Source organism: Dermacentor andersoni, chromosome 2, assembly GCF_023375885.2.
Source record: "Dermacentor andersoni chromosome 2, qqDerAnde1_hic_scaffold, whole genome shotgun sequence".
Taxonomy (NCBI): Eukaryota; Metazoa; Arthropoda; class Arachnida; order Ixodida; family Ixodidae; genus Dermacentor; species Dermacentor andersoni.
In genome coordinates, this window is record NC_092815.1 from 190,485,237 (window position 1) to 190,501,170 (window position 15,934).

General features: G+C 51.7%; 1 protein-coding gene across 1 annotated transcript; it reads right to left on the reverse strand.

Moving 5' to 3' along the window:
• Positions 1–4,295: 4,295 nt before the first annotated feature.
• On the reverse strand, positions 4,296–6,117 carry LOC126540807 (uncharacterized). The gene has a single exon (XM_055076315.2). The coding sequence runs from the start codon at positions 5,947–5,949 to the stop codon at positions 4,474–4,476; it is 1,476 nt and encodes a 491-aa protein (XP_054932290.1). The 5' UTR covers positions 5,950–6,117; the 3' UTR covers positions 4,296–4,473.
• Between the last annotated feature and the right edge of the window lie 9,817 nt (positions 6,118–15,934).

Sequence of the window (15,934 nt, forward strand, 5' to 3'; positions counted from 1 at the left end):
ACATTAGAGAAAGATTCCGCATCTGGAAAGCGCGCTCACGCCGCTAGGCGCGCCGATGGCCTGACGCCACGCTCAGCAGCTCACTTAAACCAACACCGAGGTCAAAGAACAGAAACCAAGCTAGCTGTAAATTGGGAAGGCAGGAAATGAAAGAGCAGCAAGAAATAGCCACGCCGCCCCATTTCGCTAATGGGGAACTCCACCTTCACAGTGATTGGTTTTCTTCACAACAGGGTATCGTAGAGCGCACATCTGCGAGCGTTTACTCCAACCGAACGACGCACGATACGGCGCCAGACTCACTCAGCATATTATATTGCTATTACGCCGATGCTAAAGATAAAATTCTAACACGCATGGAGAGCTACGTTTGGCTGACGCAAACCGGATATCCTTGCAATTCAAGAAACGAACTCGCGACCAAAACTCGCGGGGTACGTCACATACACCGATCCCAGTGAGAAAAGCACAGCCATCCTAGTCCGAAGCAACATAGCTGCAACGCAGCACATTACCACCCAGAGAGGGTGTGAACACGTTCTCTTGGAAATTCACAGCAGAGGCATAGGAAGCAAAGACAACATCTTTATACTCAACGCATACTGTCGGCCCTCCAAGAAGAACCTCGACATAGAGGGCACATTACTCGACAGCAAGAGAGAGGCGGGCAGCCGACCCCTATTGATATTAGGAGATTTCAATGCGCCTCACACAATATGGGGTTACAAATTTTGCTCCAAGAGAGGCAGGGTGCTGGCGAACCTCATGGATCAGCACACATTAGCCCTACTCAACGAACCAGACACTCCCACCCGCATGGGCACAAGTACGACCCGGGACACCAGTCCAGACCTTACCCTGCTGAGTGGAACCTTGGACGTGTCGTGGCAGAACACAGGCGCGAACCTGGGGTCGGACCACGATATCCTCAATATTACGATCAGGGGGCCCGCGTTCAAGGCCCGAATGGGAACAACAAAGATAACTGACTGGGACAAACTTCGAAAAAGGCAAGCAGCCGATGAAGATGAGGACACGAACAGCACCAAATCGTATGGGGAATGGGCTAAGGAACAACTCGAGCTGGTAGAAAAATACACCCAGAAAATTGCGACCACACTGCAGACACCCTGTGTGGACGCAAAGCTTGCCCACCTTTGGGAAGCACGACACAGCCTCACCAGACGCTGGAAGAAACAACGACACAACAAGAAACTTCGCAAACGCATCCATGATCTCAACAAGCAAGCAGCTGAATACGCGTCCAAGCTGTGCAGAGAGAACTGGCTGAGCGTGTGTGATGGACTGCAGGGCACCCTTTCTACCAGGAAGACGTGGTGCCTCCTTCGTCACCTGATCGATCCTCTCGGCAGCAAGAGTGCCACTAATCGAAGCCTCACGCGCACCCTCAACAACTATACTGGGGGTGCCGACAAACTCATCAACGACCTGAAGGCCAAGTACCTGAAAACGGAGAAGGGTGATATCGCACCTCCCGACTACGCAGGACCTACCAATGAAGCGTTAGACAAGCCATTCACTGACACCGAGTTGATATCGGCAATCTCCGAGAGCAACAGGGGCAGCGCGCCGGGACCCGATACCATTACCTACAAGTTACTTAACAACCTCGGGCACAAGGCCCGCAGACAGCTGCTCGAGTATATGAACCGGGTCTGGGAGTCTGGCAACCTTCCACACGAATGGAAAGAGGCAGAAGTCCGCTTCATACCCAAGCCTGGGAAGACACCTCACATCGACAACATGAGACCGATATCCCTCACGTCCTGCGTGGCGAAGGTCATGGAACGTATGGTTCTTAAGAGGTTGCAGCGACATCTTGATGCCACCGATCAGATGCCAGAGACAATGTATGGCTTTAGGCAGCACCTGGGCACCCAGGATGTTCTCGTACAACTCAACGAACTGGTAATTAAGCGAGCAACGAAGCAATCGCCACGAGCGATACTAGCGCTAGACCTCACAGGTGCCTTTGATAACGTCACACATGAAAGTATCCTCCGCAACCTGCGCAACACGGGTTGTGGAGTGAAAACTTACAACTACATCCGAGACTTTCTTCGTGACCGAACGGCAAGGATCAGAATAGGAGAGGAGACATCCCAACCGATCTCCCTGGGGGATCGAGGAACGCCGCAAGGTTCGGTCCTTTCCCCCCTCCTATTTAACATGGCTCTCCTGCCGTTGCCCAAGCTTCTCGAATCAATAGATGGTCTGGGCCACGCATTATATGCCGACGACATCACCCTCTGGACTGCGAGGGCAGGGTCGGATGGCTGGATGGAAAACACGCTCCAAAAAGCGGCTGACACGATCAACAGCTATGTGAAGACATGTGGCCTTTGCTGTTCGCCTCAAAAATCGGAGCTGACAATAGTCAGACCACGTGCATCAAGGACACAAGCAGAAAACATAGAAATCACTTTGGAAGGGAACCGGATCCTCCCGGTACCTCAACTCAGGATCCTGGGTCTCCTGATCCAGGCAGACGGCAAGGCAACAGCCATGATTAGAAAAATGAAGCTCACGTCAGACCAAATCTTGAACATGATCAGACGAGTGGCCAACAGGCAGAGGGGTCTGAAGGAATCGGACACCTTGCGCCTCGTTGAGGCCTTTGTTATCTCACGAATCGTCTACGCAGCGCCGTACCTGCAGCTCCTCAAGAAGGACGTCTTACAACTTGACGCAATAATCAGGAAAGCCACGAAGCAGGCCCTGGGTATTCCCATAAATTCACCCACGACAAAATTACTTCAAATGGGAGTCCACAACACAGTAGCCGAGCTCGTAGAAGCCCACCTATCCAATCAAAGGGTACGCCTTAGCCAGACCAAGGCGGGCAGAAGCGTCCTCCGCAAGCTAGGATGGCAAGAATCGCACTACACCCGCCACGACCAATTACCCGAAAAGTTCAGTGAGAAGTTGGAATGCAAACCGCTACCACGCAACATGAACCCCACAAGGCATGTCGGACGACGCGACGCCCGGGCAAGAGCCATCTCCAGGACCCTGGAGGAAGACGACACTGTTTTATATACAGACGCCTCTCTATCGAAACGCTCCACGAGGGCAACAGTCGTGGTCACCGGGCTAGAAAAGCTGGTCACCTGCGCATCAATCTACACTCCGTCTTCGGAGGAAGCAGAAGAGGCAGCGATAGCTCTCGCACTCCTACAACCAAACGTCACCAAGATCGTCACGGACTCACAAGCTGCATACAAGAACTACAGATCTGGCTGGGTGTCCCTTGCGGCACTAAAAATTCTTGGTAAAGCTACGCCTCCTAAACAAGCGATCGAATTAGTTTGGGTCCCGGCTCACTCCTCAGTTGAGGGCAATGAATATGCTCATCAACAGGCCCGAGCGCTAAACTCCCGGGCCAACGAGGAGGAGGCAAGGGGATGGCAACCCATCACAAATTATAGAGATATAGTCAAATATTACAGGGACGGCAGGAAGACATTCCCGCACCCCCACCACTCCTTGACCAGAGCCGAACAAACAATATACAGGCAAATCCAGGCAGGATCCTTTCCCCACCCCTGCCTCCAGAACAAGATATACCCAGAGAGATATAAGAACACATGTCCTCACTGCAATGCATTAGGAACCCTTCAGCACGTCATAGGAGAGTGCAATTTTTCCATACACCACATCCCACCTATACCCATAACTAACCCCCCTGCTATCCCCACCCTTTACGAGCGATGGGAGATCATGCTGTCCAGCCCCGCCCTGGAAGACCAGCTCAGACTGATCCACAGGGGCCAGGCGGCCCTGGAAGCATATGGAGCCCGCGAAGAGGGAGCCACCCCATCAGACGCTTAACGCGTTTCATTTCATAATGGACCAGTAAAGTTGTTTCTCTCTCTCTCTCTCTTGGCTGACGCCGCGCTCGACAGCTTATCTTTAAACCAGCGCCGAAGTGAAAGAAGTTAAACGACAGTGACGATAAATTCCATTGAGGACCATGGTAAATTGCTTCTCCTTGGTACATGCCATATGTCGAAGGCGACTAAACAACAGTAAGCGAGATACGAGATAGGAAAGACAAGGAGGAACTAGCCGTGTCGCTTCTCCACTACAGGGGAGCGCCGCCTCCAGAAACGGAAACTACATGAATACCGTTTTCTGTTTCTCGAAAGCAGATTTCTCCTCCGCACTTCCAAATGTTTACTCCATCCGACACAGCACGAAAATGTACAAGACATCCTGTGTTAACAATGCGCAGTGCTGCGTATTGTGCGTTAAGTATATCAGTACTTCGAAGGGCCGGAGAAAGTGGAATTTTATTCTTGCAGATCAAACGCAAGGAAGGCGATCAGTGTTGAGTGGGGTATGCTGCTTCCCAAAATTTTGTATCTTTCGAACGCGGAATGGTGCGTGCCACACTTCGGTGCTACTTCGTCGGAAGCGAAGCATTTTGTACAGCGGCTGGTAACCCTTTGCTCATTTTAACTGTTTTGCCAGCCGTGCAGCCCTGCTTCGTGTTATCGGACCGCTCCAAGATGTTTCCTGTGTATGCTCGTCAGTGGATGTCATTCGTTCTTTGCCTGTTGAAAAGGAGCGATATTTTCGATTCTTAGGTATAGGAGAGCCGAGGTGTGCAATACTTGACAGAGGTGTCAAGTTTTCAGCGCACTCTGCACAAGTCTTTGCAGAGCCAGAGCTTGAACCCTCCCCGAGTGATGGCGAACTTGGCCTATCAGGAGATGACGTCGGCTCTTGCTGCATAGAGTCAAGATTACACAGACGAGTCATTACGGGTGCACCCGATATAATTTTCTGTGTCATTGACACTTCCGAGGGACACTCCACGCTTGATAGAGCGTCACCTGAAGCACAACCATCGTTCATGGTAGTCTTGTTATCGGTGAGGGAGAAAAGAGAGGGCGATTTTGTTGGAGGCTGCTCCACGTCACAAATGTTCGAGAACGATGCCTTTCGTGGTGCTTCTTCATACTCGGAACAGTCGGATATTTGAGAACGGCTGAGAGGAAGCACTTTTGCACCGTCCAACATAGATACTTCCCGATCTAACACTCTGGACTCACTCGCTGGTGTTGATGCTTCGGTGGGCATGCTGACTTTCACATTGGCTGCGTCGAGTATGTTAACCGCGGTATCAGAATGCCGAGCTTCAATGCCTTTCGAATTGCTGTTCACCGACTCCAGAACATGATGCAAGGTGGCTGGAAGGTTCGCGCCAGTGGCGAGTAAATCGAACGAGCCAGCCGACGGCGCGTCAGATGGAGGCGGTGCAGCCGCAGGTGGCGTCTCTGTCGACGTAGACGGGACCGGAACTTCATGTACAGCGTCAAGCGCCAAGCTTATACCGTGCGCATTCTCTGCAGCATCGGATTCTACGGCGTCTGAAGCAGGCACCGAGGGCTGGTCGGCTGAGGCATTTACTTTTCCAGTGCGGCTTTGGAGCTCGCTACAAAAAGCTTGCTGAAATCCCCATGGCATTTGAAGTCCGTCGCAGGCCATGCGCGGGGTCGTGCTGTAGCTAAGGTTGGTGCTCAGTGGCGCAGCATTTGCGCCGTCGTTGTGAACGAACATAAATCGTCCCTTTACCTTGAATGTGTCGGCCGCCTTGGCAAGCGTGTAAAGCTGCTGCTGCGGCACGACCACTTCGCCCCGATATATAAACTCGACCACCGTTGTCAGGTCCGCGTAGCGCACGCCATGCGGTATCACCACGGTGTCGCCGCCGGGATTCGATGCAAATTGCTCCTCGAAGAAAGGACTGAAAGCTGCCAGCACAGCTTTGTGAGCCGTTAGGCACATGTTCTCGCACAGAATCGCCACGTCCTGCGTGGCTTCATCGATGCCAAGCTGCACTGGCACGCCCAGCTGCACTGGCACGCCCGCTTCTGACGGCTGGTTTCTTTTCCACTTAAGGCAGTACTTTCGCAATTTCATACTTGGCTGATTGACGGGATGTTGCTTTAGCGCTGGCTACGCCGATTAAACGAACTTCTGCGAGAGCGAGCTCACCGGTGATGCTGTCAGTCGATGTTAAGACCTTGCTTCCGTATGGTTGCTGTTCGGCGGTGACCAGCAATAAAAAATGCTGCACACGGGCTTGCGATCTTGCTCCTCGTTCAATGTCCGTTGCCCACTACGGGGGAAGGGCCAAGAAACCGGTACCAAAGGGAAGAGAGGAGACAGGCGTTACGATCTCCGGCAAGGTAAGGTAGTAATTTAGCTAATAATAGGGAAAAAGGCTAATCTTCAACACTGCATTTACACCGAAGCTGTGTATGCCTAGACGAAACGCTCGCGGTCCAACGCATAAACCCTGTTAAGTTCATACACCCTTATGCAATGGCTCATACCCCCGTAAACGCGCCCTCCCTACTACGACGTCCTATTAGACGTGAACTTCTACGCTAGAATAATGAGCGGCAACGTAACCAGCTGTGGAAGACGACGACACTCGAACCATTGCTGATGAGGATAGTTTTTTTGCACAACGGAGCCAGCTGTAGAAGAAGACGACGACGACGAACGCACCAGCAGCGGCACTAGCGCGTTTCCGCGGTTGGCGCTGAGAATTTTTACGGCGAAGCTGTATTGAGGGCGAGGACTTAGGGTGTCGCCATCTATCGGAAGCGCCTCGGTTGCTTAGTATGAGCGACAACGCGTCGCCCTCCTCATAGCGTTGGCTGTTGGCGGTCAATAAAAACAATATGCGATAGCTCTCCTGGACATTGCTGTACGTACTTTCGAAACGAGGGAAACCTTTACTGTCAAAAGAATCACCTCAGGCAAGCAGAAGGCACATAATGGTTTACAGACGCTATCTCTTTACCGAATACGTAGACTGAACGCCCACTGCGCGCGGTCGCCGCCATGGAGTCCCCCGAACCAGCTTCTTGTGTCAAAGGTAGGCAATCGCTGAGAGCAAACTATGTGAAATGTGTCTTTGTAGTCAGCTGTCTCTATAGCCAAAATGGAGCCTAACATAATGATGCCTCAATGCACCGATCGCACGGGTTCGCTGCGGCCGGCTGCGCTTCTGCATGCATGTCCGCGCACAATGTTTCGCTTTCGCTACGAGACCGCTTTCGCACCGTTTTGCGAGTTTAGGCCTTGGAATATATACATTTGACAGTACACAAAAAGGCCACTGCTCCGTGGACGCTATCAGAGCCGCTCAAAAATATTTTCGTTATAACTTCGGCGCCTACCGCGACTTATGATGTGCCTTTGCGACGATTCAACCTTCGTTTCCTTTTTCTTTTCTTCTAGACTCTTGGACGTTTCAATACCTTCGTTTCTCAAGCTGCGTCCCACTGTATGTTTATCGCTCTTCTCAGCGAGCAATTTCCCGCTGCTTACTTTTCTTAATCGAGTACATTCACTGTTTAGTGCTAAAACAAACATGAGCATAAGCCATGCCTTTTTTGATATGATTGTTACCGGTCCCTTTCCATTCCAATGAACTTACCAGTATCTATCATCAACAAGTCCACAGACCAGAGCTTTGTGCCATTAGCCGGGAGCCCGCGCGGGCGAGCGTCTCAGTGCGTGCTTTCTGCTACTCACCGCCAACATTGCAGCTCTTAATCCATAGCAGAAATCTTCCGCACGGAAGTGCTTGCTGCACACCCGAGTTCTAGCCGATGGCTGCTTGCCGGTTCTAAGTTTTGCGATCCAAGCTTCACGCAGCTTCTTTCCGCGTGGCTACGTGTGAAGGCTGACACCGCGCTTCGTTGCGTACGTCCGGCACTGCGGCACCGAGCAGTGCAGGACCTACCATGTTGCCTACCATGTAGCCTACCATGTTGGACGCCTTGAAAGGCAGCCACTACCGGTTATAGTCCTTTCAAGTGTAGTCAAGCAGACACCAGAAGCGGGAGAACATCCCAACTTAATCAGAACCGCAGCGCAGGTGGGACTAAACTTTCGTTTTCAGCTTGCTTCGGCACTTGCGAAGCAGCCAACCAACGCGGCCACTGTGTCCACCTGATCTCTCATGTCACGTCACGCCGATGGCGGCGCCAGCTTTTTCAGTGATGGAACTCGCCCGCAATATGCCTAGGTGAAACGCTCGCGGTTCGACTACAGAAACCCTCCGGCGGAAGGTACGGTGCGCTATTAGCTACGCCGATAATTACGTCGTTTCTCTCTTGCAGCGGAGCGCGCGCGCAGCAGCCTCTCTCCGACTTCGCAATCATACGGCCACGCTTCGTTCATTCTCCCGAGGAGCAGCTGGCCTACACGAAAGAGCGCCGGTGCCAGGTGGCCGGCGGAGCGAGCGGACGCACCTCACCTCGGCTCCGTGGATTTTCACTCGGGACGGCGGATTTTCGACGAGAAATGGACTGATACCACCCATAATCGGTCAGTGAAGGTGTTCGGCACCCGTTCCCACCATTTTCCGTGCAATTCCGATCGTTTTTGCCCGAAAAGGACTCTACCGCTCCGAGCCAGGCGCGGAACGCTAGGCCTCGCGTTGAACCTAGCACAAGGGCCCCCGCCGCCGCGGCCGCCGGTTAGGCCTACGGCCACCGGTGCGTCTAGACTAGCATCGCCTGCGTATTGGCCTCGGCAACGATGGTTTACAGCGTAGAAGGCGACGAAATCAACCCCGAAGACTTCGCTAACGACCCGCGCTGGTCGAGAGCAATCCAAGCCCGCAATGTGGTCTTCCCCACCCTAGCCACTTCGATTCCGGCTCTGAAGGCTTCCCAAGCTCCCCCACCCGCCGGTCCGGCCACGTCGGCGTCGCCCAATCAAGGCAAGACTATTTATACAAAACTTAAACGTCATGCTCCACTACCAAAACTCCCGACTACGAATCTGATAGTAATTTTCCGACCTGGTGGCGTATTGGATCTTCGACAATGTAACGGCGGCGCGCCGCTGCCTATTGTGTGCGCGGCTGTGAAGCTCAACTACCATGACGCCCGGAAGCACGACCGACTCAGAGTTAAACCGCACAAAAACTCATTCACAATCAGCACCCCTGCCGAGGTGCGTGCCAAAAACTACGTGCAGCTGCAGACGCTCCAACTCAACGACAAGCAATTTGCGGTAAAGGCTTACATCGCCGCGCCCGACGAGGCCGTACGTGGAATTCTCTAAAACGCAATCTACAACCAAACCCAAGAAGACATATTCAACGACCTCGTCGAACTAAACCCTAGCCGATCCTACGCGCGCCCTTTGGGCCGCACTAAGTCAATCCTGATCACCTTCGTCAAAACCAAGGAGGTTCCCAAACAGCTCAACTTCTACAGAGCCGTCTATAACTGCCACCCCTTAAAAGCCAAGGTAGAGGCCTGTTTTAACTGCTGGAGACCGGGCCACCGATCGGACGTCTGCCCGCAAGCTGTCAGCAACCGATGTCACAGATGCGGCGACACCCATCCGGCAACTTCAACTCCCACATGCGACTCCAAATGTATCCTGTGCGGTGGCTCCCACTTCACGGGGTCCAAAAAATGCAAAGTCCGGTTCGACCGGGCTGGCAACCCGAAATCCAACACCAATGCTATAACCACCACAGACAATCCCGCCGGGTCTTCATACACCGAGAGCACGGCTCACAAGTCCCGGTCATCACGCAGCCGGCTTCGGAACAAGTCCAGAACCGGTTCCAGGTCCGCCTCACGGAAAAGCCAGCACAGGAGCCGGTCCGGCTCCTTCCCGCCACTACCGAGATCAAAAGCCCAGCCCATGGATAAACAGGTGAGCTGGAAGCCGGGACCTCCCTCGCTCGCTAAAGAGAATGAAGAGCTCAGAGCACAACTCAGACAGCAGAGTTTAGAAATTGCAGAGCTCCGCCAACAATTACAACTACTTCTCAGGAGAGAACAGCCTACAAAGAATTCTGTCCCCCCCAACCCAGTACAAAATATCACACCTAAGCAACTCACTCCTTCCCCTGCCTCCACCTCCTCCTCACGCGCTGGGTCACCTACTCGCAACCCCCCAGTTAAGCGCAAGGCGCAAGCTGAATATGACCCCCCCAACTCAGTAGACACAGCTGCGCTCACTCAGCTAACCTCGATAATTCAAAGTCTCGAACAAAACATGAACGCCCTACGCACTGATACTGCAGAATGGATGACATACATTGCAGGCCGGATGACTGCCCTCGAGCGACGTCAAGGCGCACATGCGGCCTCTATGGCTCAAATTCAGCCCCACATACAAGGAACATTCATCACCCAACCACACGGCCCAAATCTCATACACCCGTCAGTTGCCCCCCAACATGGCTGCACAACGTAGCTGCATTCGAGTGTGGCAGTGGAATTGCAGGAGCTTCCGAGCGAAGCGCAACAACCTGCAACTTCACCTCCAAAACCTCTCAGCAGACGAGATACCTACCGTTATAGCATTGCACGAAACTCTCTGTAATGTCAAGCTTCGAAACTACACAGTTCATGAGTCAACCAGCGGGCTGCCACGAACGCGAGTAGCGACACCGGTTCACCGCAACTTTACCGCAATTGAGCACGATTTAGAGCTTGATGACATAGACGGCCTCCGAGTAGAAATCTTACCCCGCACACGCAAGGGCAGCAGCCTCTTCATACTGAACGTACATAGCCCGCCAAAAGGCCCTCCGGCACCTCTCATTGCAGCTATGCGCAAGGCACTCACGATCAGTGCGGACCACCCCATTCTGATAATAGGAGACTTTAACGCCAACCACACCAGTTGGGGCTACCGTAAAAACTGTCGTAAAGGCACCTCGCTTTGGACTTTCATCCAGAACGAAGGCTTATCCCTCCTCAACGACATAGATCAACCCACAAGGATCGGAACAAGTATTCAACACAACACCAGCCCGGACCTAACACTCTCAAAACACCTCCCCAACAGTCATTGGACCAACACGCAGCACTCCTTCGGTAGTGATCACTATATACTCAGCACCGATCTCAACCTCACAACCTTGGCCCAGGTTAGAAAACGACGCCTGGAGGTGGTGGACTGGGACAAGTTCCGTCAAATCCGAAGAGACGTCCCAGTCACCATCACAGATCTGGACACCTGGACACAAACCCTCACCAAGGACGTGGCTGGGGCCACATCCACAATCCCTAACACCCCAAATGCAGAGACGGCAGATAGTCGCTTACTACATCTTTGGGAAGCGCATGCCAGCCTTCAAAAAAGGTGGCTCACTCACAAACACAATCGGCCACTTAAACGGCGCATAGCCGCTCTCGTAAAGGAGATTGAAGCACATGCAAGCCAACTGGCACACCAACAATGGGGCCAGCTGTGCGATCGTATGAGCGGCAACCTCGGCCTCAGAGACACGTGGACATTTCTTCTTTGCTTGCTCGAACCAGGAGGCACAAAAGCAGCGCAAAGGAAGAATGTCAACCGCATTCTGCACAAGCTCCCTCTGCAGGATGACGTCTTGTTAGACGCTCTTAAAGCACATTACCTTACCACAACTCCACCTACCCCGCTCCCTACTTACACCGGCGGCCCCAATCCTACACTAGATGAGGACATTTCCAAATGGGAAGTTAAAGCTGCCATACAGAAACTACGCACCACTTCGGCCCCGGGGTCAGACAAAATCAACAACAAGATGCTCAGGAATCTGGACGAGCGCTCCATACAGGCTATAACAGACCTCTTCAACAGGTACTGGCAAGATGGAGCGCTACCAGCCCAATGGACGCACGCCCGCATAACCTTTATTCCGAAACCAGGCAAACCCCTAGATCTAAAAACCTACGCCCAATCTCCCTCACATCCTGTCTAGGCAAACTGTTCGAACATGTGGTCCTGGAACGCCTACAGAACCATATGGACGATCACGACCTACTCCCCCACACGATGATTGGCTTCCGCAGTCACTTGTCGACACAGGACGTTATGCTTCAGATTTCAGAAAAGGCCCTCCACCCCCGAAATGCAAAATGCACGCGAGCAATACTAGCTTTGGACCTAACCAAAGCCTTTGACAGCGTCAACCACTCCGCCATCCTAGAAGCGCTCTCGGCACTAGGAACCGGCCCGCGCACCTTCAAATACATTTCAGCTTTCCTAAGACACCGCACAGCAGAAATCAGCTTCGGATCTCTCTCCTCCCCAACCTTCGCACTCGGCAGCAGCGGCACCCCGCAAGGGTCAGTCCTCTCGCCGCTGCTCTTCAACATAACACTCATTCCCATGGCCAAGGCGTTAGACGCAGCACCTAATCTCTCGCACTCCTTCTATGCCGACGACATTACACTGTGGACAACCACAGGAAATGCCGGAGCCATAGAAGCAACATTGCAGTCCGGTGCCGACCTGGTGGCAGCGCATGCTGCAACCGTCGGCCTGGCATGCTCCCCTACCAAATCCGAGTTACTCATTCTTCGACCACCTAGATGTAGGACGGACCTAGGCCCCCCACCTCCAATAAAACTCACGTTGGACGGCACCCCCATCCCAGAAGTGGAAAAGGTCCGAATCCTAGGCATCTTACTCCAGAGCAACGGCAAGAACACCGCCACGATAACCAAACTCACAAACACCGTCCATCAGACAATGCGGCTCATACGACGAATTGCCAACCGACACAGGGGCATGAGAGAACATGTCCTCCGTCGCCTAGTTCAAGCATTCGTCGTCAGCCGCATAGTATACTCTCTCCCATATCTCTTCCTCACGAGAGCAGAAGAGAAAATCAACGCCCTGATTCGCCAGGCATACAAGACCGCCCTCAACCTCCCTCGACACACCTCCAACGAACGACTTTTACTCATGGGCATACATAACACACTAGCCGAGCTTACCGAAGCTCACCGGACGGCACAACTTGAACGTCTCTCCTCCACCCCTACAGGCCGCAGCATTATTAAGAACCTAGGTCTTAACCCAACCAACACTCTCCGACCTACATATCCCACCCCCGGGGCCACCCAAAAGCTTCTAACAGTGCATCCACTCTCAAAAAACATGCACCCAGTCCACCACTAAGCTCGACGCGCAGCAAGAGCCCAGGCACTACACAAACGTTACAACCAGCACACGGAGGCTGTCTACGTAGATGCCGCGGCATACACCACTCAGCCAGCCTTTGCCATTTGCGCAATCGGCAACAATCTTTCACCTCTAGCAGCTGTATCGGTCCTGACGCACACCTCACTAGAAGCCGAAGAAGCTGCCATTGCCCTTGCGATCTCCTCAACCACTGCCACACTCGTATTCAGTGACTCAAAAACCGCAATCAGAAACTTTGCAAAAGGACGGACGCATGCCGTCGCCCATAACATTCTCAACTCCTCTCAGCCCCCCACTAGGCCCATTCAACTCATATGGGTCCCCGCGCACGCGGGTCATCCAGGCAACGAAGCCGCCCCCTGACACCGCTCGAGCGTACGTCAACCGAGCAGGGCAAGCCGCCGAGCCAGGAAGCGCCCGTGACCGAATGGTCACATACCACGAAATTTCACTCCACTACAGAGAGCAACGACTCCACTATCCTCCGCCTCACAAATCACTCACTAAATTAGAGCAGGTGACGTGGCGCCAGCTACAATCTCGCACTTTTCTCTCCCCCGCCCTTCTAGCACTAATGCACCCAGGGCTGTTCTCTCCAGAGTGTACCTTGTGTGGAGCCCCAAGAGCTGATTTCCATCAGATACTGTACATATGCTCTGAGTTCTAGCCGCCATCAGAATGGCAACTCACTGACCTCGAGCGATGGGAGGTCGCGGTGTCCAGCTCCGACCCAGCTGTCCAAAAGCAGCTGGTGGGCTGGGCTTCGGAAGTCGCTGGACGTCACCGACTGCTGGCCACTTCACGAGACCAAGGGCCAACCCAGGAATAGCTTAAGATACGGCTCAATATTTATTAAAGTTTATCACCACCACCAGAGCAGGAGCGAGAGAAATCACGGAACACCTATATAACTTAGAGAAAAAGAACTGTACCTTCCACAGTGCAACAAAAATAAGAGTAGCGATGGCATTGTGAACCAAAGTATACGGCCGAGAGATGGCACTGACAAAATCAACACTAATATCGTCATCATCATTACGTAGCGAGCACTATGGCCGCTGCGGTAGCTCGTCGTGGGGCTCGTAGCGCTGCTCGCTCGCTGGTTCTGGGTGTTTTGGTGCCGCTTTCGGAGTAGCGATCGTGTGTACGATACTCTAACAGGGCTACAGATACCGTTATCAAGTCGCCAGGTGACCGAGAGGCCTCAGCTGCCAAAAAAAAAAAACACACTTGAAACAAGCAATCTTAGAATGTTTATTGTCAATGGTGAATGAAGAAGTATATGCTCACAATTTTCGTACAAGTCAGGTGGACTTAGTGCTGTAAGCCACTACGTTTACAGCATACAAAAACAGAGATAGCCATCTATTTAATGGAATCTACAGCTGAAATCGCGCGAAGTTTTCTGTTCGGCGTGGCGATAAAGCAAGCAGAGCGAAGCTCCAGACTCGCCCAGCTCCATATATATGCTGGGCTAGCCTCGCACTTGTAGTTGCGTACAGTGCTGCTTGGCGTGTTTGATACCATGAGTACATTGTTTGCGTTCTACGATTTTAGCTAGATTAAATAATAAACATAGAAAAGTGTTTGGCACTGGTGTACTCTCAGCAAGATAAGCTCGAGCTGCAACGTCCCATTGTTTTCATAACTCATTGGCGAGAAGCACGAAATGTAGGGAAAAAAAACGTTACGCTAAATTTTACAGCACGCATTGTCTGCTCTTGATACTTATGCTGCACATTTTGTGCTCAAGTGCGGCAGTAAAGGCTTTCACACAAATGGAGTACTCGTACGAAAGCAATTAAGGAACGTCGTGGAGACAACAGTACTAACAAGGACTTCTGCAAACATTGTGTGAATAAACAATGACACTAAACAAACACTTAAGTAAGCACAAATAATGCTCCATGGAAAATGCAATTTACGGTTTCATGTTGAAAACACTTTTCGGTTTGTGTATTCAAGCAAGCCAAATAGATTGCAAGCAGATGAATCCTTCAACTGGGTAACAGAGGTGAGCAAGGGAAGCCTCAGCCTGGAGCCAACGCTTCAACAAGCAAACATATTTGTGCGGGCCGACACGAAGACAAGTTTGAACACTGAGGCCTCCCTTGCTCGTCCACTGTTGATTGGCTGAAGGCTGAGCCGAACTTACTCCGACATATTTCAAAATCTTTTTGGGAACACACTATGCTCAGATTGGTCATCTGCTGTTTGAAGAGAAAGAAAAATTATTTTTAGTTATTTGTCTGTTTGAGAAGTGCTGAATAGGCCGATTTTGTGAACATACATTTTCTAGCTATCTCTCACCGTGCAGGGCTAGCCTAGTTATGGATTTCATGCAAACTGTACATGAACCGTTTGTAGTTAACAAATGTAAAATAATGCACATATCCATATCTAATTCTAATCCTAGCACTTGCCATCTTAACAAGCTTCCCTTAACTTCGTCATGTCATATAAATATCTGGCTGTACACGTCACCACCAACTTAAATTGGACCATTAATATAAAATACGTCTTTACCAATGCTAATCATATGATTGGGTACTTACGGCGCAACTTTTCCAAAGTAAGGTCTACATTAAAATTGCAGCTTTACAAGACTCTAATACGCTCGAAACTTGAATATGCACCTGCAATATGGGATCCCAGTCGCGTTAATCTTGTTACTTCGCTTGAAATAGTAAAATGACTCGACTCCTTTCATTCTTTCTAATTATAAATGTACTACGAGTATAACCTCAATGAAAACTAACCTAGCACTTATTTCACTAGCCAACCGTCGTAACGTCGCCCGTCTTTCGCTATTTAATAAAAAATTTCCATCACACGACACTTCACGACGACTTCACATGCGGCCTCAGTATGCTTCAAACCGCGTCGATCATCACAGTAAGGTAGGACTTGATTCATGTCACGCGAAGTATTTCCT